This window comes from Lonchura striata, chromosome 16 (genome assembly GCF_046129695.1).
Source record: "Lonchura striata isolate bLonStr1 chromosome 16, bLonStr1.mat, whole genome shotgun sequence".
In the NCBI taxonomy this organism is placed as follows: Eukaryota; Metazoa; Chordata; class Aves; order Passeriformes; family Estrildidae; genus Lonchura; species Lonchura striata.
Genome location: NC_134618.1, coordinates 13,803,734 through 13,828,328, shown reverse-complemented (window position 1 = coordinate 13,828,328; position 24,595 = coordinate 13,803,734). Strand labels below are relative to the sequence as shown.

Sequence of the window (24,595 nt, the reverse complement as noted above, 5' to 3'; positions counted from 1 at the left end):
AATTTGATTCTGTCCCCATCCGCATCTCTTCCCAGATATTGTAACAAAGGAAGAGTTCTTAAGGAAGCAAAGGACAGAGACTGTCATCTTCAGCAGAGAAAAGAATCTGAACACATACGAATGTATTGTACCTGCCAACATCGAGGCTGTTGCTGCCAAGGTGCTCACAGTGCTCTGTGTCCCTTCTTGGGCTCTCTCGGAACCTCCCTGCAATGGCCTGGATATCAGACTGACCAATTTACCATTGCATGTCCTCTCTCCTCCCCTCCTTCAATCTCAGATTTTTATTTATTCCCCCCAAATGGTTTTTGTGCTCTTACTTTTCTTTTTCTTTCCCATCCTCAGCCATATCCTTTTATATTTTCCCTCATTCCCTGTGATGACCCACATAGATGCAGCTAAATATCCTTTCATTTTCTGTGCTCCATCCTTTATTCATTTCCTTTTCATATCATAAGTATATATGAATACACGAGAGAGTAAGAGATACAAGGACCTAGACAAAGGAAAGAGAAGCCTGAAACCCAGATGCAGGGGTGTACAGAACAAAGATAACAATGCCCAAGACAGAGATCTGATGTCAAGTAGAGTAGATTTGATGCACAGCATGGTAAAAAAAGGAGAATTAAAGTGATGGTTTTTTGTCTCACAAGTAGTTGCAATAGATATTCTTTCTGAACAAAAAGCAACTCTGTGTGTTTGTGTCTAAGGTAAAACTGGTATTTTATCTTATTTTTCATCTTTAGAGCATTCCATTCCCATTTGAAACCTTTTTAGAAAGCTGTTAAGCTCAGCTGTTATTTGACTGACTAGTTTTAAACCAGTAGGAGGAGCTGGACTTTAAATGTATATTTGATTAAAAGGTTTTAAATCAGTACAATGGTAAATAGAGAGCTTTCCAAATCACCCCATAAGGGATAGATATCATTATCTTGAGACTCCACAGCAGTGAATTTTCCTTTGTGACACTGTTATGACTTTGTTTTTAGAACAAGCATTGTCTCCTGGAAGCTGGAATAAGCTGCACAAAGGATTTAATCAAAGCCAAGATATATCCTATTGTTCTCTTTATAAGAGTCTCAGAGAAAAACATCAAGAGGTTCAGGTAACATGTCAAACCTTTTGCATATTTGATGTTCCATCTTATTCAGTGAATAATTCTTGAGTCCAATAATGTTCTCACTGAGAGAAATAAAGACCCTCATCCCTCTCCATCTGGTACTTCTTTGTGCACTATTTCCTCCCATAACTCCTCCCTGAAATCTTACAACCAGAGAAAGCAGGAATTCCCCAAATCTGGCACTCTTTCACTGTCATTGGTGGCAATGAGTATTGTGGGAGGATGAGACTGAAGAAAATGTGGTTTACCCCATGCTCAGCACTCCCACAGCATTTCTTAAGGTAGTGCAAGCTGGAAGAGGAGAGCTCGTAAACACTTGCACTCTCCCTCCATTCAATCCTCCTAAAGTGTTTCCCCTAGCAAATATTTCTCCTTGGAGGAAGCATGGAGGTAAGGGGATGGTAGACCAGGAGTAGCTGCATTCTTCACTGCTTTTATTGCTTCTAAGTAGTTAGGAGAAAATAAATTCTTGATGGGACAGCTGGGACTACAGGATTAACTTAAAATGCAAGACATTTATTTTTGGTCTGCTCATTTGGTGCAGGAAACTGCTGCCGAAGCCGGAGGCCGAGGATGAGTTTTTACGGATGTGCCGCCTGAAGGAGAAGGAGCTGGAAGCGCTGCCTTGCCTTTATGCCTCTGTGGAGGCAGAGGCGTGGAGCAGCATCGAGGATCTCATCCGGACAATCAAGGACAGGATCGGGGAGGAGCAGCGGAAAACCGTCTGGATTGATGAGGATCAGCTATAAGAAGCCTCAGTAACACGGAGCTCTTTGGTGAGGAAAGGACACATCCAGGTGGAGCAGGGCTTCTCAGAGTTCTCTGGTGAGGTGCCCAGAGCTCACTCCTGTTTCACCCTTGCTGGCAGGGCACTTCCTGCTGGCAGGATGCACGTCTGCAATGGTACTGGAGCTGTGTTGAAGAGCCAGAGTCTCAGATGTTAGGATCCAGGCTGTGGGGCAACCACCACAATTTCTGATCCACTGGCATTTCTTAAGGGACAGCACCTGTTTAACACGTGAGGACAAAGATCTTGAGAGGGAGCTTGGGGTAATTTATTACGTTCAAAATATGGATCTCTTTGGTCTCATTCAAAATTTCTGATGAGACCAAAGAAGTGGAATCTGAAAGGGATAAGGCATGGGGATTGGGCTGCAGGATGTGGAATTGAGATGTGCCCCACACCCCCCTGAGGTGAGATTCTGAATATACACAGCTGAGGAAGCTGAAGGCTGGTTGGGAGCAGCAGCAACACAACTGCTGGTGGCCAGAGCAGCTCTGTAGCCCTGGTTCTCCACAGCCATTTTCAGCCATTTTAATCAAAAGAGAAGAAAACAGATATTCCTCCTGGCATTAACTAAAATGAAAATTTTCTCTTCCTTTTGAAACCCCAGTTTTATTTAACAGTTTTTCAGGTTTCCTTTGTAGTCCTGGTGCTTACAGGAAAACAGACTTCACTGTCCCAGTGGCACATCAGATCTTTCCACATCTGCCAACGTTTCATTTAGTTTATCCCTGCCTCTGCATCATATTCATTTGTACATCTCTCAGTTTTCAACATTTTTTTACTCATGGAAAGTACCACGGTGCCTTCTTTGGACAACAGGTTTCTCTGTTTCTTCACTGAAACATTTCTCTACATCATTGCCTGCCAACATGCCCACTCTCAACAGGAAGGACTATTCTTAGAAGAAGAAGAGGAGAAATTCATAAGCCAGTAATTTCACTCAGTCCTTGACTTGTGTGCCATGAGTGACAGCGAGGAGCCCGGCGGGCACCACGCTGCGCTGTGGCCAAGTGGGATAATGCTTCCAGAAGTGTGTGTAGGGCCGAGGAGACCATGTCCCATTTTCAAAAGCACTTAAGTTCTCAGAGAGTTTAAGTTCCACTGCTCATGAGTGTGACTTATACTCCTAAATCTCTTCAGTCTTTGAAATCTTTCCTCTCGACATTAGACGCTGTACTGAGATTGCCAAATTGATCCAATAAAACTGACCCGATAATAATGACTCGCGCAATTGCTGATCTGAAATGCAATAAAAATTGACCTACAGATGAAGAGTGGTCCATCCCATTGTCCTTAGATCCTTCATTCCTTGCCATATCCCTCCCTTTTAAGATGCGTTTTATAACAAATTTCCTTTCCTCCTGCATTCATCCTCAGTTCCCCATGTCAGTGCTGTGGGCTGATGTGCAGTAGCAGGCAATAAAAAACCAATCAGAATCTAAACAGAACATCTGGCCAGCTTGCCTTCACTAGATTAGCTGCTCCCTTGTCTTTGCAACAAACTTCTGCTGTGGGTGTCTCTCAGGTAGACTGGGTCAGCTCATGTTGGCTTATGGGATTGTGCTTTTTTTTTTATGTTCTTCTCTTTTATGCACATCATTTTTTAACTAATGGACTCTTCGAGAAGTAATTTATGTCACTTTACATCTAATTGCTGCTGCTGTGTTTCTCAGGTTATTAATGTTTGAAAGAATGTTCATAGCTAGCATTTCTCAGAGAATAGCTCTTTACCTGCCCAGTGCCATCTGCTTGGACTGTGCAAGCAGGGGGATACTTCCATGTGCAATCTCTTTACAAAAAGACAGGCTGCACACACAATTTGCAACTCCCTCCAGGGCAAAGAATAACAACCAGTTGGGGTATATATAGAACAAATTGGATGATTCTTCAGAGATCCTCTGTAGCTCAAGCAGAAATAAGAAAGCATCAGTTGGAAGAACTAAACCTTCCAGGAGCATTTTGCATTCATTCCTAATGTCCTGATAATGCAATCTCGTGTAACAGCTGCCTGTGGTTTGTTCCTGCCCCTCTTGTGAAAGCTTTTGAGTCCACAGCTGAGCAATGGGAGGGACTGCAGAAACATTCCTCAGCTGCTTCAGCAAAAAGTTCAGCCAGGTCAGCGTCAGATGCCTCCAGGAGCCACCAGCTGACTGCTCAGCAGCCAGCGTGTGGAGGATGTCCGTGTGCCACTGGCTGTGCCACAGGGATCGCTACCATCTGCTGGAGTGGCTGCAGCAGATGGCAGGTGGGGCAGAGGGGATGGACTGCCTCAGAATGCCATGGTTGTATCTGCAGTGATCTCCTCTCCCCACAGCTTTATGGCTTTTTGCATGGACAAAGCTGCAGATGTGATTTGCCCCACTCCACTTTCAGCACAGGAAAGGCATATGCCAAACTCTGGAGGAGGTTCCTTTGCAGTGAGCAGAGATGCATCTCCAAAGAGCTGTTTCTCTGGCTTACTGGAGATGGCTATCTAAGGGTGAGATGAATTGCCCTCTGAACTGTCTGGGGTTTTCATAGACTACATCAAGAAACGAGAGAATTAGCCCAGTCTTTAGCATTTAGCTCTTTGATCTGTAATTTAGGGCAGCTAAACCACCTTATGGGAAAAGTGGAAGTAGAGATTGAGGCAGAGAACAAGAGATCTAATTATTTCTGTGAAACAAGAGAGGAATGGATACATGGAGCAGACCTTTGTTCTCATATACAAGTGCATATGTAAATTCCCAGCTCTGCAGATTCTACAGGTCATTGTAGTTGTCTGCTCATATGATACAGAACAACCAGACCCTGTCCAGTGCAGTTCATGGCACAGCTGTGTGCTGGACCCTGCACAAGCCTCATCTCTCTGTGGCTAAGTGGAGAAGGACTGAAAACTCTGTTCCCTCTTGACTTCTGGGTGTGAAATCCAAGAGCAGATGTTGCTGGAGTGGAGCTGCAAAGGAGCCATGGAGCAAAAGGAGCCACTGTCATTTACACTGGCTGGGAGGAGCCTCTGCTCTGGAGCCAAGAGCTGTCCCTCTCACCTGAAGTAAATTAACCCTGCACATTTCTAACACATTCAGATCTTTAAAAGAGATCTCTCAATGATTTTCCCTGAATGTCAGAGTGCTTGAATCAGTGTGGATTCCAAGTCCTGAAGCAGCGGATTTGAAGTGCAGACTTGGAATTTGGGCTGTAGATCATTGTGGTATTTTCTATTCTGCTAAATCTCCCTTATGAGGTGTCACCTTAGGCCACATCCCTCCTCACATGCACATCCCAGTTACACAAACCTGGGCTCAGCACATGCACAAAAGCCCAGCAGGCATAGCCAGCTTCAGTAGGGGCTGTGTGGCTGAAAAACTGGGAACAGCAATTAAGAAAACAAAATGGGAATTGGAAGTGTTGGAAATGTTCTGTGTAAACAGTATCACGATGCAATCTCAAGCAGATCCTCCACCTGATCTCATCAAACAGAATGGGACGTGTTTAATGTTCATTTATTCTTTGGTTGTTTCTATCAAGACAGCACTTGCTATGAGATTTGGGGTCAATAACTGGACTTGCAGGTACCACCAAAATTCATGTATATTCTATAAATCAATCTAAAGAGGGAAATTCAAGCTGCAGACCTGATTTTGAGCTGGAGGCTGTGCTTGGACACCAGAGCTCAGGCCCAGCTGCCAAGTGTGGATCCCTACCTAAGGTAAGCAACATTCACAGCACAACCCATTTTAAAATCACTCATGGTTTTTAACTGAAGTCTGGGAACATTTCTCAGCAATTTGTATTTTAAGTTAGAAAGGAGGTAACAGAAAGCCCAGAAATTGCCCTATGTTTGGTCTGATGCTTTTACTGTAAGAGGTGGAAACATAGAATAATAACTGCCTTTCAAAATGGATTATTTGAAAACTACTTCTTCTTGCCTTTAAGAGCTCACTAGAGCTTGTTGGAAAATTTTTCACATGCAAATTGTTCTTCTGAAAATGTCATTGAAAAATTGCCCACTAGAAAATGCAATTGGAAATTTTTTCAATGGAATATTGTTCTGATATAAAATATGTTTTCATCTAAATCAAATGTCTATGGAAATTCTTTCATTCTAACATTTAATTTTTTTTAAAATTTAAAGTATTTCAATAATACTGAAGCAGTCATTTTCAAAATTTTACATACTTTCAATCTTTTATCTGAAAACACTTTTGGGGTTAATTTTTAATTTTTATAGGTGAAATTTTTTTTAAAGTCTACATTTAAACATGTGATTTGATTGAAACGCTTATTGCATTTGATGTTTATATACTACAAAAAAATGGAAGTAATGACTTACAGCCCCCACATGTGGTATTATAATACCTGTGATCACAAGAGAAAAAACCCAACTGAGTCTGGCTTTGAGTTTTGTTTAACTCTGCTGCTAAAATGATGTATTGTTTAAGTCAGTATCATGCAGTTCAGCACATTGGGGAATTGTTGCAGGTAAAAATTTCATGCAAACTTTATTACACAGAATTGGATATTCCTTTGAATCAGAATTCTGGCTGGAGGCAAAGCTGTCAATCGGTCCGGCTGCAGCACAGACAGCTCTGGCAGCACAATGTGCAGGGAGGTAGGAACACACACAAAGCACACTTGTGCCTACAAACTTAAAGTGCAGATAGGTGCCAAAGCTGGAAAAATGCCTGTAAACCTGTTGGAGGTTTCTGTATTCTTTGTGCCAAGCTATTTTCATGGCCCAGGGTTTGAGAGCTCAGTAGGAGGCTGCAGTCGGGCACTGCTGAGCCCTGGAGCTGCTCACAGCTTCTTCAGCCCAGCTCGGGCTGGGTGTTTAAGCAGCACTTGTTAAACTGTTCCCTGGAGACTGGAAAAGCAAGACTCAGGAGTTTAGGGCTTCTGAGAGAACAACATTTTGCAGTTATTTGTGTTGTGTATTCCGAGTCATCCAGCCTTAATCAGCTTAGGCCATGACAATGTGTTCCCCTTTGGTGCAGTTTCCATCTCAGCTCTGAGAATTGAACAGTACCTCACAAAGAGACACATGATCTCAAACAGGAGATTGTGATTCATTGCTTGTAAGTCACTTTGTGTCCCCCCTTTCTCCTGCTTGCTCAGTTTCCAGAGCTGCTTGCTCTGCAGCCTGTGTGCAGCCCTGAGGTCCCTCCCCAGGGCACCACCAGATCCAGGCACGGCTGTCAGTTGAAGCAGTAACTCCAGGAAACCTTCTGCTTCTCCAGACTCATCCGTAGAAGAAAAAGGAGGTTCTCCCATCGATCAAGGACATGTGCCTTTGGTTTTGGAGATCAAATCCAGTGTGGATTTTGGTTCAGGCAGACTGAATAGGGGCTCTTGAGCACTGGCAGCTTGGGTGGCAGTACAGTCCTTGCCTGGGACACCCTCCTGGCACAGCAGGAGTGACAGTGACCCTGCTGTGCCAGTCCTGCCCACACAGTACTGCAGCTACTGGGGTGACCATTCTGCCCAGCTCTTTCCTGGGAAGAAAACCTAATCCAGCCAAGGCAGTGCTAAAAGCCCGTGGCATGAGATTTCATCCATGTATTTCAGGCACTGCAGAATTCTGCCATGCTGCCAGAAATCATACTTGATATCTCTGTAAAACTCTGTCAGGGACAACCCCAGACCCAAACACAGAGGAATCTGTGCCGTTCTTACAGACTTTTCATTGATTCCTTGTAAATTTTGAGGCTGCAGAAGCCTGGCATCCCTGCAGATTTCACCTGTAGAACTGATTCTTCTTTAAGAAGGTGCTGTCACTGTCTCTGTGTGGATGCAGGAGGTGACAGAGAGCTGAGGGCACCTGTCCACACAGGCCAGTGGCACAACCTGGCTCTCCCTGGGCTGCTCTGCTCTGCCTCAGGGCTCTGAATGGGGGGTGATGCCAGCTGCCAGCTGGATCAAGGCTTTGGTTGGAGCTTGCCTTAAGTGGTGAGATTTCTAGTTTGATTTGAGAACCCTACCAGTAAGCCAAGTTAGAACAACAGGAAGCTCATCCACCCTCCCTCCCCCACCTCCTTTTTTCTGTTCCTCAGCTGCAGAAACTGTCTGATGTTCAGATCAGAGGCTCCCTGGGGTTAAATGCACCATTAGTCACTGGAAAAAAGGGGAAAAAAGACCTTCTAAAAGCAGATGGTAGATGATAGAGAACCTGTTTGAGAGTAACTATCTACAACAACGTGTCTGCTTCATCAGATATTAGCATCAAAAGCTGTCTGATAATTTAGCAACAACCAGCAATATTGATTTTCTTCCAAAGTGCAGATGCAGAAAGACAAAGATGGAGAGGTGGCTTTTTCAGAAGATGCCTGGCAAAGACAAGGCAGGAAAGGACCTGCAGCCCCCAGTGCCATCAGCAGGGCAGGAGCAGCCTGCAGGTGAGAGGTTCTGGAGGGAGAGATCCACTGCAGCCTGTGCAGAATGGAGGGGCACCTCCCAGGGATGGGGCCAGGACCTGGCTGCTCCCACCAGGAAAAAATGGAAACTAGAGCAAGGAAGTGGAGCTGGGATGGAATGTGGAAGAGACATGAGCAGTAATAGCTACCAGCCCTTCTGTCTCTCCCTTGCATACATTCCATCCTGACTTTCCAGGGCACTGCCAAAATAGCCATTTTAACACCTTAGCATCTGGAAAAATTCTACTTTAGAACTATGATTTCTCTTTTATCTCTTGTCCATGAATTTCTTTTTCATACATTAGTAGAAAAGCCTCCTCGTGGTCAGCAGTTGGCTCTTGGAAATATTTCTTGACAAGTGTTGGGTTTATCCAGTTCTTTGGACAACAGCTCCCTACTTCTGTTTTAAATTCCCTGCAACCAGTGGCCTCACATCAATTATGTACACTGCTCCTCATCTCTGTGTCTGAAATGTCAGTGAATCTGATAATTTTTGCTCACAGAGGTGGGGAACCAACAAGGATCTCTGGCACAGCCTGCAGTGATTGCATCTACCAAGGCATTAGCAAAACAGCAAGGAGACAGAAACGGGCACTGACACTTGCTGAAGTTCAGCCCCTGCTCAGACAGCAGCAGTCAGAGAATTCCTAACAGAGAGCTGAGGAGGCACCAGGGCACATCAGGACACTGCTCAAGAAGGGCTGCACAAGGCAATTTCCAACCATGGTCATGGGAACATTTGGAAAAAGCAGGAAAGAAATAAACACAGTTAGAAATAAAGACTAATTCATAATTAAACTGATTTACTCCAGGCAGAAATGGACACAATTCCATTAACTTTCAGTTCCATCTAAATACACACCAGAAAGAAACTAAGCTGGATATCGACTCTGACCTAGTTGGAGTTCTTTATACTAACATTACTGTATTGTTAAAATACTGTTTTAAGAGCCAATTTTGGGCTGTTGCCTTCCTTTTTGCACCCTAGAGAAAGCCAGTGGGGTAAACTTCTATTAAACGAATGTGAAAAATTGATGCCTGGTTCTAAGTGCACATCTATAAATATAACATCAAATCCAGTGGCTTACAACAGCTCCTCTCCCAAAGAGCTCTGCCCTCTGAGCCTGCCCTGTGGTGCTGGTGGTGTCTCTGACCCAGCCTCCTGGAGCAGCCCAGCACCTCCCAGACACACTGGGAATATTCAGCTTTGTCATTGTAGCCTGTCTGCAGCATTTGCTTCCCCATATGCTGGTGCTGAGGTGATTTGCTCATTATCAGATTGCTGTTTATTAATCAGAGCTGTAACAATGGGACGGAGGAGCTGGAATACAGCAGAGCCAGTGCTTCATTTGTTCCAATTGATTTTCCTATCACATTTTATTACTACTATTTACTCTGTATGCCTCAGGAAGATTGAACTGCACTGTGCACTAGGGGTAGGGATTTGAATTTCTCTTCTCTTTAGCTCTATTTCTGTGGTGATAGTCAGAACAGTGGGTTCTTCCAGCAACTATGCCATGACCTTCTCTGCTATAAAACAGCATATGGAGATTCTGTGATAATGAGACTCCACCAGTGTGAAGTCCTGCAGGTGGAGTCCTAGGGAAATCCACAAGAGTCATGGATACTGAGCACAAATTATCTCTCCAAGATGACACCTTACAAATGCTCAGCACTGGCCAGAACCTCTGCTGGAGCTGGAGCAGCTGGAAGGTACAGACCTGCAGAACAGGCACCTGTGCTTGGGCTGGAACGAGCAGCTTGTACCAGAGGGAGGTTTTGTCCTGCAGTAAAATTAATGGAGCTGATGGTGATGATGGGGTTTTTTTCCCTGCTCCTTCCTCTCTTCTCTATCTTAGGTCACTGTTCACAAGCTGGATCTTGCAGAGTCCAGCCAGCACATCTAAGCCATGGGGCAGATGATTGCTGTCAGGAGGTGCGTGGTGCTTTATGGAAGCTGACGTGTGGGTCAGCAGGCAGACACAGGGTGGCACACGCTGTAAGATCACATTAATCGTCCCCTTGCCAGTAACAGGGCTCACTGAGAACCAGAAGAAGCTTTAAAACTGACTGAAAAACTATAAAAATCTGTGGCGAAGCTCCTATTTTCAGCACAGCAGGGATTTCACTCTAGAGATTTATAAGTGTTTGAACTGTATTTACTCTGAAATTGCCCCATTCAGTGAGTACCACAGGAAACTCATGGTTGGCTGCAACTGTAGGTGTCAGATGCAGTTGCGTGGGGAGGTGATGAGAATATATGTTTAAAAAAGGCTTTGTTTTCTACACTAATTTTAGAATTAGCCTAGTTGAGGAGTGAGGAGGCAGCTCTCAGGTGGTAGCACGTGTCATTAATAAAGTTCAAAACACAAACCACAGACAGTCAGCTGAGCTGAAAGCTTCCACGGGCTCTTCACTGTTACTGGAAATGTGAGGGTCCTTCAGACAGGAATTTCTTTCTTATCTTGCTGAGATGCTGGTTTGGAACTTAGGCAGAGTGGGTGAGTGTGTGCATGTGCAAACACATGCCCGTGTCACAGAAAGAGTCTGTGCAGACATGTGCAACATTCATCCTTTTTGGGAACATGCCACATGACACTGGGGAGAATTGCTCTTTTTTCCTCTTTCTTTCTTTCTTTCTTTCTTTTTCTAGCAGAACAGCTTCTTTTGTTCCACCAGCAGAAGCTTTGGGGTTTGAGAGCTGAGTTGTACATCCTGTGCCAACAGTGCCCGAGTGACTTGGGCCTTGCTTGATGGCTCCCTGTCCTCCTGCTGTCAGCGACCTTGAGCTGCACCAAATAATTATTTTTTTCCTGGATTTTTTTTTCAGTGGCAGTGGGGGTAATTGAATGATTGTAAAATAGCCACTGGGCCAGTAGGGGTTAAATGAAACCAAAAATATTGTCATTGATGAGAACACTTTTTGGTCACATTTAAGGTCACAGTGAGATAAAGGGTTAGGAAATATCAGCCTGAGTTTTTAACATCACCAATGGCTTCTGCCAGCACATCCTGAGGGTGAGGGGAGGGGGTGAGGATGGAGGGAGGGGAATGTACAGACCTGGTGGTGGATTTAACCAGGACTGAGTTCAGACATCTGGAGCAGACTCACTTGAGCAGTATTGATCAGAGTGGAAACATTAAACTCTTAATCTGGCACTGTTTCATTCGTGCTGCATTATTATTGTTATTAGAACCTGTGATTTACCGTGTCCAGCCTGGATCAAATTCAGCAGCTGTATTTCTCCAGATTATTTTGCACTCTTCCTCACTGAAGTGCAGTCTGGCAGCAGAAGTTTTACAGCTCTTTGAAGGAATAAGGTCTCCCTCCAGTGGTGGCAGGAAACAGGTTTGACTCCCTAAATCAATGAGGGCATGTGAGGCTGGAAAAATGAGTGTGCACCACAACACACTTCGATGGGCAGTAATTTTTTGAAGGATTTTTGAAGGACTTTTGATTATTTTGCTATTAGCCACCTCTTCTTATAACATTGCTTCCAGTAGAGCCCCCAGTGTCTTTGAAAATCTTCTCTTGTCTTGAAAACCTCCTTTCAATACTACCCCTTTTAACAAAGCAGTTTAATATGTGTAGATAGCACTGAATTGCCACTCAATTTGCCTGTTTTACTACTGCAGTAGTAATAGTTCTGTTGCTGATTGTCAAGTTGCACATGAAATACTGGGCTGGATCCCATCACCCCATGGCATGAGGTAATACAGTGCATTAGACATTTTGCAGGAAAAAAATCCCTTTGGATTAAGCTGTTTTCAGTTCAGAGGAGACATGTCCAAGCCCTGGTCACCTTGTAGCAGAAAGCCATATGACACAAGTGCACTGGGGTGAAGAGATATTGATTTACCTTCTGTAAAATGAATGTAAAGTCAAAAGTCTGAGCATTTTTCAGCACCTCTCTATACACTGCCTGATTGGTGTGACCCTGGCTGCAAGCCCCATGGCTCAGACCTTCCACTACACATCCCACACTTTCCTAATCATCCTCCAATTGCAGGTTCATATTCTGAGTTGCAAAATTTGTGTGTTCTGTGTTGTAAGCCACGAATGCTCCCTTATTCATCCATTTTGTGTTCCTCACTCAAGTTCTCTGTTTTTCCTCTCTCTCTCCTCACATTTCCACATCTGAAGCAAACTTCATAAACCACTTTTCTTAGCCTCCCTAGGCCTTATTGTAGCACCAGCAGAAAAGGTGCAATATTAAAAAAGGTATTAAAATAGCAGAGTTATACCTCCAGAGTGATGGGAAGAAGTAAGAAATTCTATTGAAACCAGTATTTAATGTTAATTATATTTTCCCTTCCAGTAGTGAATAACCACTCAGTGCTGAAATTGGAAGACTTGTTCAGAAAGGGTTCCATGGGATTATTTGATTGGAATATGTAAGTGGTGCTCATGGTTACCATTCTCCTGATTTCATGGCAACAGAATGGGCAGTGATGGCTTGAGAATCAGCTAAACAGTTCCCCTTCTTCTGAACACCATAAATGGTTTAGAGAAAACCCATCTGAGCATTTTCTTTCTGAGCTCTTTTATCATCAGAACTATGATATAGAATAGCTTTATTCAGTCCTTACTGTATCACAACTGTTTCCTTAAATACGAATTTATTTTTGAAGATAAAATTTTATCTTGTCTCTTCCAGGAGAATGCATTGTCCACCCATATATTTTGGGTTTCTGTTTGTACTTTTGCCCTGTCACCCCAAATATTCAGTGTATGTTTCTTCCTTCTTCTAGCCAAGAGTATAAATTAAAATTCAATTTCATTAAAGTTGTAAGTAATCGCTCTCTGGCTCTCATTAGTAACGATTCGGCGCAGGGGGATCCCGGCTGCTCCCACCACTGTAATTCAATTGGACTCATCAGCTCTTGTTCACAAATCGCTTGAGCTGCACTTTCTTCCCAAATTTATGGCATCAGCACTGTCCAGAGGTTGAATTACAGCTGCAGGTTTGATCAGGGACTGCATTATTCTGCATCTAATCCCTGCATTCTGACAGCAGTGGGGGGAGCACTGTTGTTTTACAGGAACTCTGCATTGTTCCTCTGCTTTATGTCAGGGGCTGAATTGCCTTTGGAATCAGGGAACTGTCAGCCCAAAGCTACAAGCAAACAACCAGCTCCAGATGACATGGTGAATAAATAACAAACATGGAGACACTCAAAAGCCAGCACTCCTTCTTCTGCACTCTCCTAAATTACTGGGATGGTGATTGACCACAGCCTGTGCTCCTGCATCAGCGGATGCAATCTGAATATATCGATGCTTTCTGAATATATTGTTGGAATGTGACTCCCAGCTTTTACCCAAAATGAGAAATGTTGATATTCACTGGTGGCACAAAGTCACTTGCACATTGATTAAACATTTCAGCCAGAAGCCATGTTCATGCATTCATTCACATCCAAGCCTTTCCTCTTGAGCAGTGACCTGCAGCCCACGGCAATCCTGGCATGAAGGGCTCTGGAATGGCACGGAGCAGGCCCTGTGCCATTTTCCACAGAGGTGAGTGGCACCCCTCAGCTGACAGCCAGGATCTAGCCTCCTGCAAGGCAGCATTCCCCCAAACCCCCTGGTACCCAGGGCTTAATCCCAGAGGGATACAGAAGCCTTTACCCCTCCTAGAAGCACTGTCCTTCAGCTGACAGAAAGGATCTGGCAGCCTTGGTTTGGAACTGATCCTTGTCAGGAGCAGAGGAAATGCCCCAGGCACATCCAACCTTGGATCAGGCCAGGGGGAATGGTGCACTGCCTTTGGAAGCTTCTCCTGCTTTAGCATATCCGTGTCCCTGTGCTCCAACAGCACAGATCACATCCACAGCCAGCGGGTATCAGTATCTACCACTCATTTAATTGACCTTTGCTGTTAAATCATTAATGGAAATCACTGAACATGGGGCAATAAGGTTGTTTCACCACTGTTCTGCTGCTTGTGGCTTCTGCTAATTTTCTGGTGTAGTTTTGCTTGCTCTAATAGCAGAATCTATCATCTTCTAGTTTTGCACAAATCCTGGGAGGCAAATTAGGAGAGATGTGGAGCAAATTTCTGTTGACTTTAACGAGGGTTGTGGTTTTTAAAAACTACGTTAAGAAGAAAGCAAAGATTCTTTTATTTCTTTATGCAACCTTGCCTTTTTTATACGCCTTGTGGTTGGAGAGACTCTGACATGAGACAGGCTATGGGAAATGTCTGCTTTCATATAACAACTCAGAGCAGCAGCATTTGGCTGCTGGGCTGCAGCTTTCAGAGAGCTGTCGGCATCACCTGTTGTGTCAGTCCCCTGTGGCTGCAGATCCCCAGGCAGGATTCTCAGTCAGCCTCCCAGGTGGCTTCCAACATGTTTTCAGTGTATTTTAGTCCCTTCGTTTGTCCATTTTTTTTTATTCCTTTTCAAACTGAAATATATTTTTTCCATTCCTAATTAACTCCCTGCCACCCTACTTGTGGTAAAACCTGATTTATTTCTCCTTCTCTGCACTGAGAGGACAGGATACTTAATCTCCTCTGGGTGGACGCTGAAACACTGTCTGAATAAAATGCTGATCACTCATCTGGTTAGCTCCTGCCAGCTCTTCTCTGCATTCCTGCCACCTGGGTTTTGCATCATTTGCTATCGTTTCTTTAAGTGACAGAGCCTATTCCTTCTCCATTTTTGGGAGAGCAATAATTCCAAAATTAGCTGGTTGTCACATTTAGGTGTGGTATGAGTGTTTATCTTTTATATTAATTGTAAGACCATGAATATCCACAGGCTAAGAAGGATTGTTTGAATAAACACTTAGAAAGGGTATTAAACCAATGTCTACAATTTACTGCATTTGCTGGTTTTTGGGATATTTTTTTGTGGATAGGGAGCAGATTTTATAACAATGTCCACTTGGTAGCTGCAGAGGAATAAAGAAGGCTTGGGATGCTTCATTCAGGGAGCAATGAATAAATATGTTGTAGAAACAAACAAATATTAACATTTTGAAAGGCTCTGTGTTTGACACACATCTGCAAAGTAAAATATGAATTTCAGATACATCTGCACACATGCATCAATGTTTGCAGGGGCAAACCCTTTCAGATGGCAAACACCTTAAGTGCCAACATTTTTTGCATGTCTTGGAAATATTTGTGTAAAAATGGAAAGAGCAAAGATTGCCCATCTGCAATGTGAGTGGGGAATGCTGTGGGCAGCGTGCACATGTGCTCAGTGAAGGAGCCAGGTGAGGGAGGTGAAGAATCAAGGTTTCCCTGATTCCTGCTGAAGCCTTGCAAGGCCCATTTGGTGATGTCTCATGACACCTTTCAGATGCTCCATCCATCCCCTCTGCCTCACCTCTGAAACCAGCCCAGGCTGAGGAACCTCCCCGTGGATGCAGCCAGGGGCTCGGAGCCTGGCCAGAACCCTGTCAGTGATCTCAGGCAAATACTGAGAGCTCTGGTCCATTTATTCATCCTCAAGTGGAGGTGTTAGGAAATACGGGGCTGGTAAGTGAGTGACAGGCATCTGCAAGTGTCACCTCAGCAATTCAGGTTCACAGAGAGCCTTGGAGTAAGATTGCAAAAATTGCATCATTTGTAACCTTTTCAGCACCAGCTTTTTAAAACACAAACTGTAACCAACAGCTTTCCTTCGGACATGAAGAGAATAACTAAAGAGAACATCTGTTTTCCCTTTAGATGTGGAACTGCAATAGCAAGCCATGCATAAATTTTATTAAGGCTTGCTAATTTCTGACAAGTTTGGGGAGATACATGCTACCAGTGCAAATATTTGGCTCTGCATCACCAGATGAAAAGTCATTTTAAAAACAATGCAGAAAAAATGGACATAGCTTGGCAGCAAATATGTGAGGTTCTGCTCCCAGGGCTTTGGCTTTGTTTGTGCAATTTATAGATTTTGTGCCCTTTTTTTCCCCTCTTAATGTCACTCATCTTCTTTTCTAATGATTTTTATGACATAGATGACTAAACAAAATGCACCTAAACTGACAGAGCTATGTATTGCTGGAGCCTTTGTACTCAAAATCAGAGATACACATGCTTTCAGGACTTTGCTTTTAAGTTGTTTGTGCAATACCAAGTTTTTGTGTACCCCAAGAGCACTCGAGCCAGCACGAGCCTGTTCTGTCCCTGTTGCTGCAGGAATGTGCCCCCAGATTTCAAACTCACAACTTGAGAAAGTTCCACTCAGGTCCCACAGCCCCAGGTTCTGTGCCCCCTGAGGAAACAGCTTGGAGAAGAACTTCAATTTTGGATCTTTCTTCACTCTCAGAACCAAGGAAGATGATTACCTAGGGGGTAATCACAGTAACTTCACAGAATCCCACAATGTTTGGGTTGGAAGGAACCTTAAAGACCATTGGGTTCCAACTCCCAAGGACACCTTCCCTTATCCCAGGTTGCTCCAAGCCCTGCCCATCTTGGCCTGGCACACTTCCAGGGATGGAACAGCCACAGCTTCCCTGGGAAAGCTGTGCCAGGGCCTCACAGGAAAGGATTTTTTCCTAATATCCAGTCTTCATTAAGAACTGCAGGATGCTTGGCAGGACATGCCTGGAATTACACAGATCATGCCTCGTTGCATGAAATAAGTCAGAAAGTCACAGGCTGGGTTCAAAATATGCTTGTCTTCTCTCAATAATTAATTGTTTGTGGATTAATACGAGGTTTTGTGTTTTGAAAGTAAACTAATCCACTCACTGGTTGGTGTTTAATGAAGGAGAACAGGCTGCTGTCAAGCAGTCTGAAAATAGTGAAAATTAACTCCATGAAGTGTCACGACTCACATACTTTATGTATATGAGTAATGTGTCTTCTGTGGGACAGAAGATGAAAATACCACATGGAAAAGAAAAAATAGTGGTTGCCAATTTAATAAGAGAAGCAGGAGTAATTGCTTTGACATAATTTGGAGTTTTGACTGCTTGGTTGTGGTGGGCTGGGCCACTGCAATAGAATACACTGCAGGAGATCTCACAAACAGTATCAACCAAAGGTTCTGCAGCCTCTGTATTCACAGAGCTATCAAAGGGGAAAGAAAATATAATTTAAAATCAGAATACACTGAAATCATAGAGTTCCTCTCCAGGTTGGAAGGGATCTCAAGGATCATCCAGTCAAGCCTTTCTTGACAAAAAAGAAACTGGTCTAGACAAGATGTCCCAGCAACCTTTTAAGGTTCACCCAGCTGATACTGGGGAATCCACCACTTCTCTGGGGAGATTATTCCAATGACAGATTGTTCTTCTTTTGAAAAATTTTCCTCTTGTGTCCAGTCAGAATCTCCCCAGGAATAACTTGTACTCATTTCCCCTGTCCTTTCCATGTGACTCCTGGTAAAGAGGGAGACTCCATCTTCTTTGTAGCCACCCTTTAAATATTGGAACATGGTGATAGGTAAGGTCACCCCTCAACCTTTTCTCAAGGCTGTACAAACCCCATTCTCTCAGACCTCCCAGAGGCATTAAAAGGGACAAGGCAAATACTGGGATACAAATTCACTAATAAATGGATTTTTTCTTGAGAGATGCCAAACTACTTCAGATTTCTTTGGCTGCACAAGTGTTAAGACTGCAAGCACTTCTAAAAATTGGGATCTCTGAGAAAGAGAATAGAATAGAGATCATAAAGTCTTGCAGATAACAACCAACCAAGGGTTCAATACCTACAGCAAAAAACTAATACTTTAGTACCAGAAGGTTCCTATATACTTAATGATGTTGCTAGAAAATGGTTGATCTGTTTGAACTGCTCTTGTTCATTCCTGTGCAGGAGAATGTTATTCCCTTTGCCTCTCTGCACTTTTTCATTCTGCCATGGGGAGTGTGCAGAGAGAAGGCCATTGAAAAAGCCATATAAAACCTCAAGAATGCAATAAGCAGAACATGGCACTTTTAACACGACAAAACTACCAGCTTAGGTAAGGCTTGAAGTGCACATAAACTCCAGCACCTCCTCAGGCAAAGAGAGTCACAGTCTCAACAGAGAGCCAGCAAAAGGAGTTTAGATCATAAATGCTCTTCAGAACTACAGGCTTTGCTGCCTGAATGCACAATGAGCAATTCAAGGGCCCAGACATCTTCAAATCACCCAGGCTAAGCCAGGAGTGCACCTGCCCTGTGGGAGCAACAGCTCAATATTCTGACTCAGTTTGCTCACCCAGCACGGGGTGGGTGATTTATCACTTTAGGTGATTCCATCACTGCACACCTTTCCTTGCCATCCTTATGTTAAGATCTTCAGTTTTGTGCCTAAACTCTGGAGTTTTTACTGCATTTGCAGGAGCTCTGCCATTGCTGCAAGGTGCTACTACTGCAGCAGGAGCAATTCCTCCTTGTGGCTTATTTGCTCCTCAGTTTCACGGAGCAAATTGCTCTTTGTGGCAGTGCTGGTGTCTGGTGGCACTCAGAGGAGCAGCAGCCATGTCCCAGGTGTGGCAAACACCAAAGATTTTAATGCAAGGTCCATCAGTGCACCCTCAGCTCGAGTGGCAGCAGCTCCTTCCCCCTGGGGCTCCTGCTGTCACTCCCACCTGCAGCCCACTGCCTCCTGCAGCTGCCAGACACTTTCCAGCTTTCATCTGCAGATGTTCTCAGGGCCAGAGCTCCAAAAGTTTATTCCCCAGCCTTTCTCTCAAGAGCCCCCCATCTTTCTGCTCATAATTCAGTTGCTTCGTAGCCAAGGGGGGAATGGAAATAATGCTTCCCTCATTGGCCCTTCTTTCTATTCTCCAGTTCTCTGCTGTTTTCCATCTTTTAGTCTTTTCCCTCTCTCTGTGGGTGATAAAGAAGAAGGAATAGAAGCAGCTGCACAATCAGCAGAAAGAGAAATAGGAGTTATAGGAAGAAACAGAGAAGGGAAAGAGGAAAACAGAGTAGAAAGAGAAAAAAAAGTAAAATAAGAAAGGAAAACTGAGAAGGTAAATGAATAGTCAAACAAGGTAATTGATATTGCTTTATTTTATTCTGTATCAATATAAGTTGTTTTAGTTGCAGTCTGAGCCCAAAGAAGGGAGATTAACCAGCAATCCTGAAGCATGGAGCTGGACAAGTAATAAGGAAAAGGAGAAAGGGAATTCTCTGAAGCTGAGAACAAACCTGTCTCTCATCAGGAACACTCTCACCTCCTGCTCAGGCTCAGGACAAAGCCTGTGCAGGGCTGTCAGTGGGGATTGCCACGTGTGGCTGTGAGCCCTGCCGGGCGCTGGGCACAGCACCAGCCCGCCTGCCGCAGGAGCAAACAGAATTCTGCTTTGTGCTGCTCCGGGAGCAGCTTCCCAGGGATTCCATGGGGGGTGGGGGCAGCGAGGGAGGGCTGCACCTTTTCCTTTTGACAATTAGATGGGAGCTGTTGAAAGCTGCTTTCATGGATGAATGCATGGAGAACTAAGGACGTCTGGCAACTGATTTATTTGATTAGCTTATTGTATACCGCAATTTCCCCTCTCCCAGATGAAGCAGGTCTGTCACTGGAGTGGGACTTCACAGTTACTGAACTCTCTCTGCCAAAACCCCTCAGCACCTCAGAAGTCTGAAGAGGACCTCAAGTAGGGCACAGACAAAGCCAGAGGGGCAGGAGAAATGGAGCTAATCACAAAACGCCAGTCTGGGCACTGCACAGCTCCTGATTTCCAGGCAGTTCAACATCTGCGGATGCCAGCGGGAGCCCTGAGCGCTCAGCTGCCGCGAAATTCAGGGAACGGGGCTCGGCCTTGGCTTGTTCGTCTCCATCCCAGCGGTGTGGATGGGTTCTGGCGGGGCAATCGTGACATCCAGTGGGAAACTCCTGAACTACAGCAGCTTCTTCTGGGGGAATGAGCAGCTCCTGGGGCTCCAACTGCAACCGAAGGGTAAGAGCACGGAAGGGAAGCTGTTCAGGAAAGCTTCGAGTTTTGTTCTGTCTCCTGAAATCTCCAATATCTAAATGTGGTTTGAAATGTCTCTTCTTGCCATGGAGAACACTCTCTCTTTGGGGAAGAGTTGACATCTCAGTGGGATTAATTCTCACACAGAATTTTCACCTCCATGAAAGGTTTTCTGTAATATTGTTTTTGTTTTAAATCTGTGACTCCCTGACCTTCTAAGATGTCTCAATGCCTACAAGGAGGCTGGAGAGGAACATTTGACAGGGTGGTGACAGGACAAGGGGGATGGCCTTAAACGGAAGAGAGGTGGATTTAAATTGGATATTAGGAAGAAATTGTTCCCCGTGAGGGTGAGGAGGCCCTGACACAGGTTGCCCAGAGCAGCTGTGGCTCCTCCAGCCCTGGAAGTGTCCAAGATCAGATTAGATGAGGCTTAGAGCAACCTGGGATAGGAGAAGGTGTTCCTGCCTATGGCAGGGAGTGAAACAAGGTGAACTTTAAGGTCCTTTCCAGCCCAAACCAGCCTGTGACTCTTAGCATGCTTAATAATTTTCTATGAAATCTCAGTCATTCTAGTAGTTTCCCTCAGTTTTCTATACTTGTGTCCCATGTTTGGAACAGGTCTGGGGAGGATAAACAATCTGAAACTTAAACTGGAATAGATGTTTATGTAAATACTTGGAAGCACAGAGAGTAGTAATGCAGAAAGGACAAATAATCTCATCGAACTGAGGACATGTGCCTGTCTCTTACGATTTCATTCTGCAGCCAGAAGGCCTGGGATCCCAGCCACTGCTCGCTGATCACACACCCTCCAGTACCTAATCACGAGACCGAGGGGGATTTTCTTTCAAACGTGTACTTTGACACTTTCATCCCCACCTCGCCATCGGCCTGGCACTGGATTGCAGCAGCGTGTTGTGAGGAATCACACCCGATGTCATCGGGGACTGAAGCGCCCCACAGCAGCGGGGTTTGGGTGTCAGGAGAGGCTGGACCCACCCTGGTCTGTGGAGACAAATCCCTGCGTGTTTAATCTGGCTGAGTAAGGATGTGCAGATGCTGCAGACGCTGTGTTCCCCGATGACGTCAGCAATGGCATGTTTCTTTACGTCACTGCATGTTCTGTGGCGAGAACAAACCCCACCGCGTTCTGACCCACACGTCACAAACACCGCCCCGGCAGCGCCGGCCCAAGGGCTCCGCCTGACGCCATCCCGGGCGCGCAGTGACGTCACTCCGCGTCCCGTGTGGGTGTGTGACGTCACGCCGTGTCCCGTGTAGGCGTGTGACGTCACGCCGCGGGGGCGCGCCCGCCTCCTCCTTAAGCCGCTCAGGCACCGCCCCCAGCGGCGAGGCCACGCCCCCTCGCTGCTGATTGGTGCTCGCTCCCCTGTCCCCGCCCCCTCTGGCACTGCCCGCCCTGCCGTGCCCTGAGCCGCGTCGCCCGCTCGGTCCCGCCCCTCATGCCGGTTCCTCCAATTGGAGAAGGGAATCGCTGAGCGACAGCGCCGCCGCCCAATGAGGGAGGCGCGGGCTCCTCCCCGCGCGGGCGGCGGCGCTCAGGGCAGGGGCCGGGGCCGCGTGTCCCCCGCCCCACGGCGGCACCGCCGCGACCCCGGAGCTCCGGGCGGCCCCCGCCGGCCCCGGCCCCGCGCAGCCCCCTCGGAGCGGCCGCGCCCCTCCCCGGGCAGGGCCCGCGAGCCGCGCCCCGCCGCCCGCACCCCTCCCCCGGCCGGCCGCTCCCTCCCTCCGCCGAGCCGGAGCGAGGAATGGGCGGTCCCGGCCCGTAGCCCCCGGCTGCGGCTGCTCCTCCTCCCGCTCGCAGCGTCTCGGCGGCCTCCGCCCGATGCTGGCGGAGCTCGGGGTCTCGGCGGCGGCGTTGTGAGCGCTCCGGCCGGGCCGCCGCCGCCATGTCCGGCGTGGTGCGCACCCTGAGCCGCTGCCTGCTGCCGGCCGAGGCCGCGGGCCGCGCCGGGGAGCAGCCGCGGAGGGACGGCAAGGAGCGGAGCCGCGATGCCGAGCGGGAGGCGCGGCGGCGCAGCCGGGAGATCGACGCGATGCTGGCCCGGGAGCGGCGCGCCGTGCGCCGCCTCGTCAAGATCCTGCTGCTGGGCGCCGGCGAGAGCGGCAAGTCCACCTTCCTCAAGCAGATGCGGATCATCCACGGCCGCGAGTTCGACCAGAAGGCGCTGCTGGAGTTCCGGGCCACCATCTACGAGAACATCCTCAAGGTGAGGGCCGGCGGACGGGCGCGGGAGGCCGGCGCCGGCACATCCCGCGCCGCCGGGAGCTTGGGCCGTGCCCGGAGCCGCTGTCGGAGAGGATGGGAGAGCTCGGCGGTGCTCGCCCCGCCGCGGTCCCGCGGCTCCCGGGAAGGGCTCTCGGTGCAGGTGTTCGGCAGGGCGGGGACCTTTGTGCTGCGGGAACGGGAGCTCCGGCCTTTCCCGGCTGAAGGCTCCCGTGAAAAAGGCTCAGAGGAAATTTTCCCTGCAAAGGGGATTGGGAAAAGCTTTGTGGAAACGCAGAGGAAAGAGGATATAGGTGTGGCCTGCCTTCTGGAAAAAACATTATGAGAGCATCCTCGAAGTCGGGATTGGAGAAACTTCAAGGTTTGAAGAAATGAGGAGGAATTTCTCTGCTTTTGCAAAGTGCCCCCAGTCTGTGCAGCTCGAGATGGGACACGAATGGGGTCCTCATACAGATGTTATGGCTGCAAGGGGTTGTTACTTGGTGCATCTTTAGAAATGGGGGAGTGTAGGCCCGCAGAGTGGGGTGTTATCAAACCTAGAGCTAAAATAGAAATAACTCTGGTTTGGTGCCTTTGCAGGAAAGTTTTGGTTCAGTGTGTGTGCAAGTTTTATAGTGCTGGCAGTGTGGTTCTCTATTGACTGGAGACTATAAAAGCTGCTGGTAGAAACTACAGACCAATATTTCCCTAACTAGGGAAATCCAGCCTTGACAAATACTGTTCATTTCAGAGATACAAGCCTTGATGCCATGTGCAGGTAGAAGTGATCACATTTTAGAAAATACCTGAAGATATGTAAAAAGCTCAGGAGTGTTTCTCTCTTCATCTTCATACTCTTTCCCTAAAAGAAATGCTGCTTTCCTGCCTATATTTTTCTGTAGGACCGTCACCATTCTTTTGTGGGCATGGATTTGTGAGTCTTTGTGAGTTTCATAGAAGTTAAAGGAAAGGGAACTGTGCAAGTTAAAGATAACGAGTTACTTTTGAGTTTCCAGATTCGTGTTTAAATAGAAGTTTTATGTGCACTTAATAAGTGCACGCATACAATGACTTGTTTTTAAGAATGCTGCTATTCCATAAAGGGCTTTCACTTCTGTTAATGAACGGGAAAATTGTTGTCTAATTTTATTTTCCTTTTTTTTTGTCCATTTTCAGGCTGGAGCCCATTAACTGCAAGAAAGTTGAAATACAGAAGCTTCTCTCTGATTGTAGTTATGTGAGCAAAGAGAGTATTACGATTTTTTTTTAAATCTACATGCCTAGAAATAAGGAGTGTTATTTTAGCTCTTAATGCTTATTGTGGTCCTCACAGTGATTTATTTTTTTGCTGCTACTAATTTCAAGTAGTAGGAGAAGCTTTTAGGGAAACAGTTTGTGAAAATGGAAAAATCTGAGACTCCTTCCTCTTTAAGTTGTCTAAGCAGTAGCAGTTATGGTAAAATGATGTAATATTTTATGTATGCAGAAGGTGTAGAGCTTTCAGCAGTAGAACTTGGTGTGCTTTGGAAAGGAAAGTGTCTCCTCCTTGTAGTAGGGGAAGCAGAGTCACACACTTGAAACATTTGTTTGCTGGATGGCTCTGAATTGATATGCAGAATTCAAAGTAGAGTCCTGATCCTCAAGATAGCAGTTCTGATAGTTAACGGCACTTCTTGGACAATGTCAGATGAACCTTTTAAACTCTTCTGACCTTGAAAATAAAATTTGGAAGTACCTTTAAAGTGGGTTAATATGATTCAACAGATTGATTGCCCTTTTGGCCTTGCAGGGGGTGATTTGGGAGTGTTAAGGTTAGGTTGAGGGCTCTCCTTTGGGTACGTGTCAGACTCTTCTTCCCCTTGCTTCTCCAGATTAACACAGGTGGCTCTTGCATACAAGAATACAATTTAAACTCCCCCCATAAGTTTTTGGGGAATGGCTTGGGAATAGTCACTATGGAAAAAGCAAGCAGAAGGAGGAAGAGCAAACAAAGAAAACTAAAGGAGTTTTCTGGTGGGAAGGCAGTATATATTTTGTTTGTATTTTTGCTCATCAGAGAGAAACCTGATAACACCTTGATATTCTGCCATAATCATCAGGAAGAAATTAAATACCAGGACAGAATAATGGCTTTCAAAACAAAGTGATTGTCAGTGCTTTTATTTTAGGGTAACACTCTATTGCATTAAACTTTGTTC

The 24,595-nt window shown here is 45.9% G+C and overlaps 2 protein-coding genes across 2 annotated transcripts in view; both read left to right on the top strand.

The window, feature by feature from the left end:
- CARD11 (caspase recruitment domain family member 11) overlaps positions 1-3,182 on the top strand; it is a 45,596-nt gene extending 42,414 nt beyond the window's left edge. Inside the window, exons 22-24 of the mRNA XM_021550410.2 lie at positions 36-160; positions 990-1,105; positions 1,665-3,182. Coding sequence (XP_021406085.1) covers positions 36-160; positions 990-1,105; positions 1,665-1,869 — 446 coding nt within the window. The 3' untranslated portion in view covers positions 1,870-3,182. The remainder of the gene's footprint in view (positions 1-35; positions 161-989; positions 1,106-1,664) is intronic.
- An 18,875-nt stretch (positions 3,183-22,057) lies between these two features.
- The window catches only part of GNA12 (G protein subunit alpha 12), a 40,281-nt gene continuing 37,743 nt past the window's right edge, over positions 22,058-24,595 (top strand). Inside the window, exon 1 of the mRNA XM_021549394.2 lies at positions 22,058-22,401. Within this exon, the coding sequence (XP_021405069.1) occupies positions 22,081-22,401 (321 nt within the window). The 5' untranslated portion in view covers positions 22,058-22,080. The remainder of the gene's footprint in view (positions 22,402-24,595) is intronic.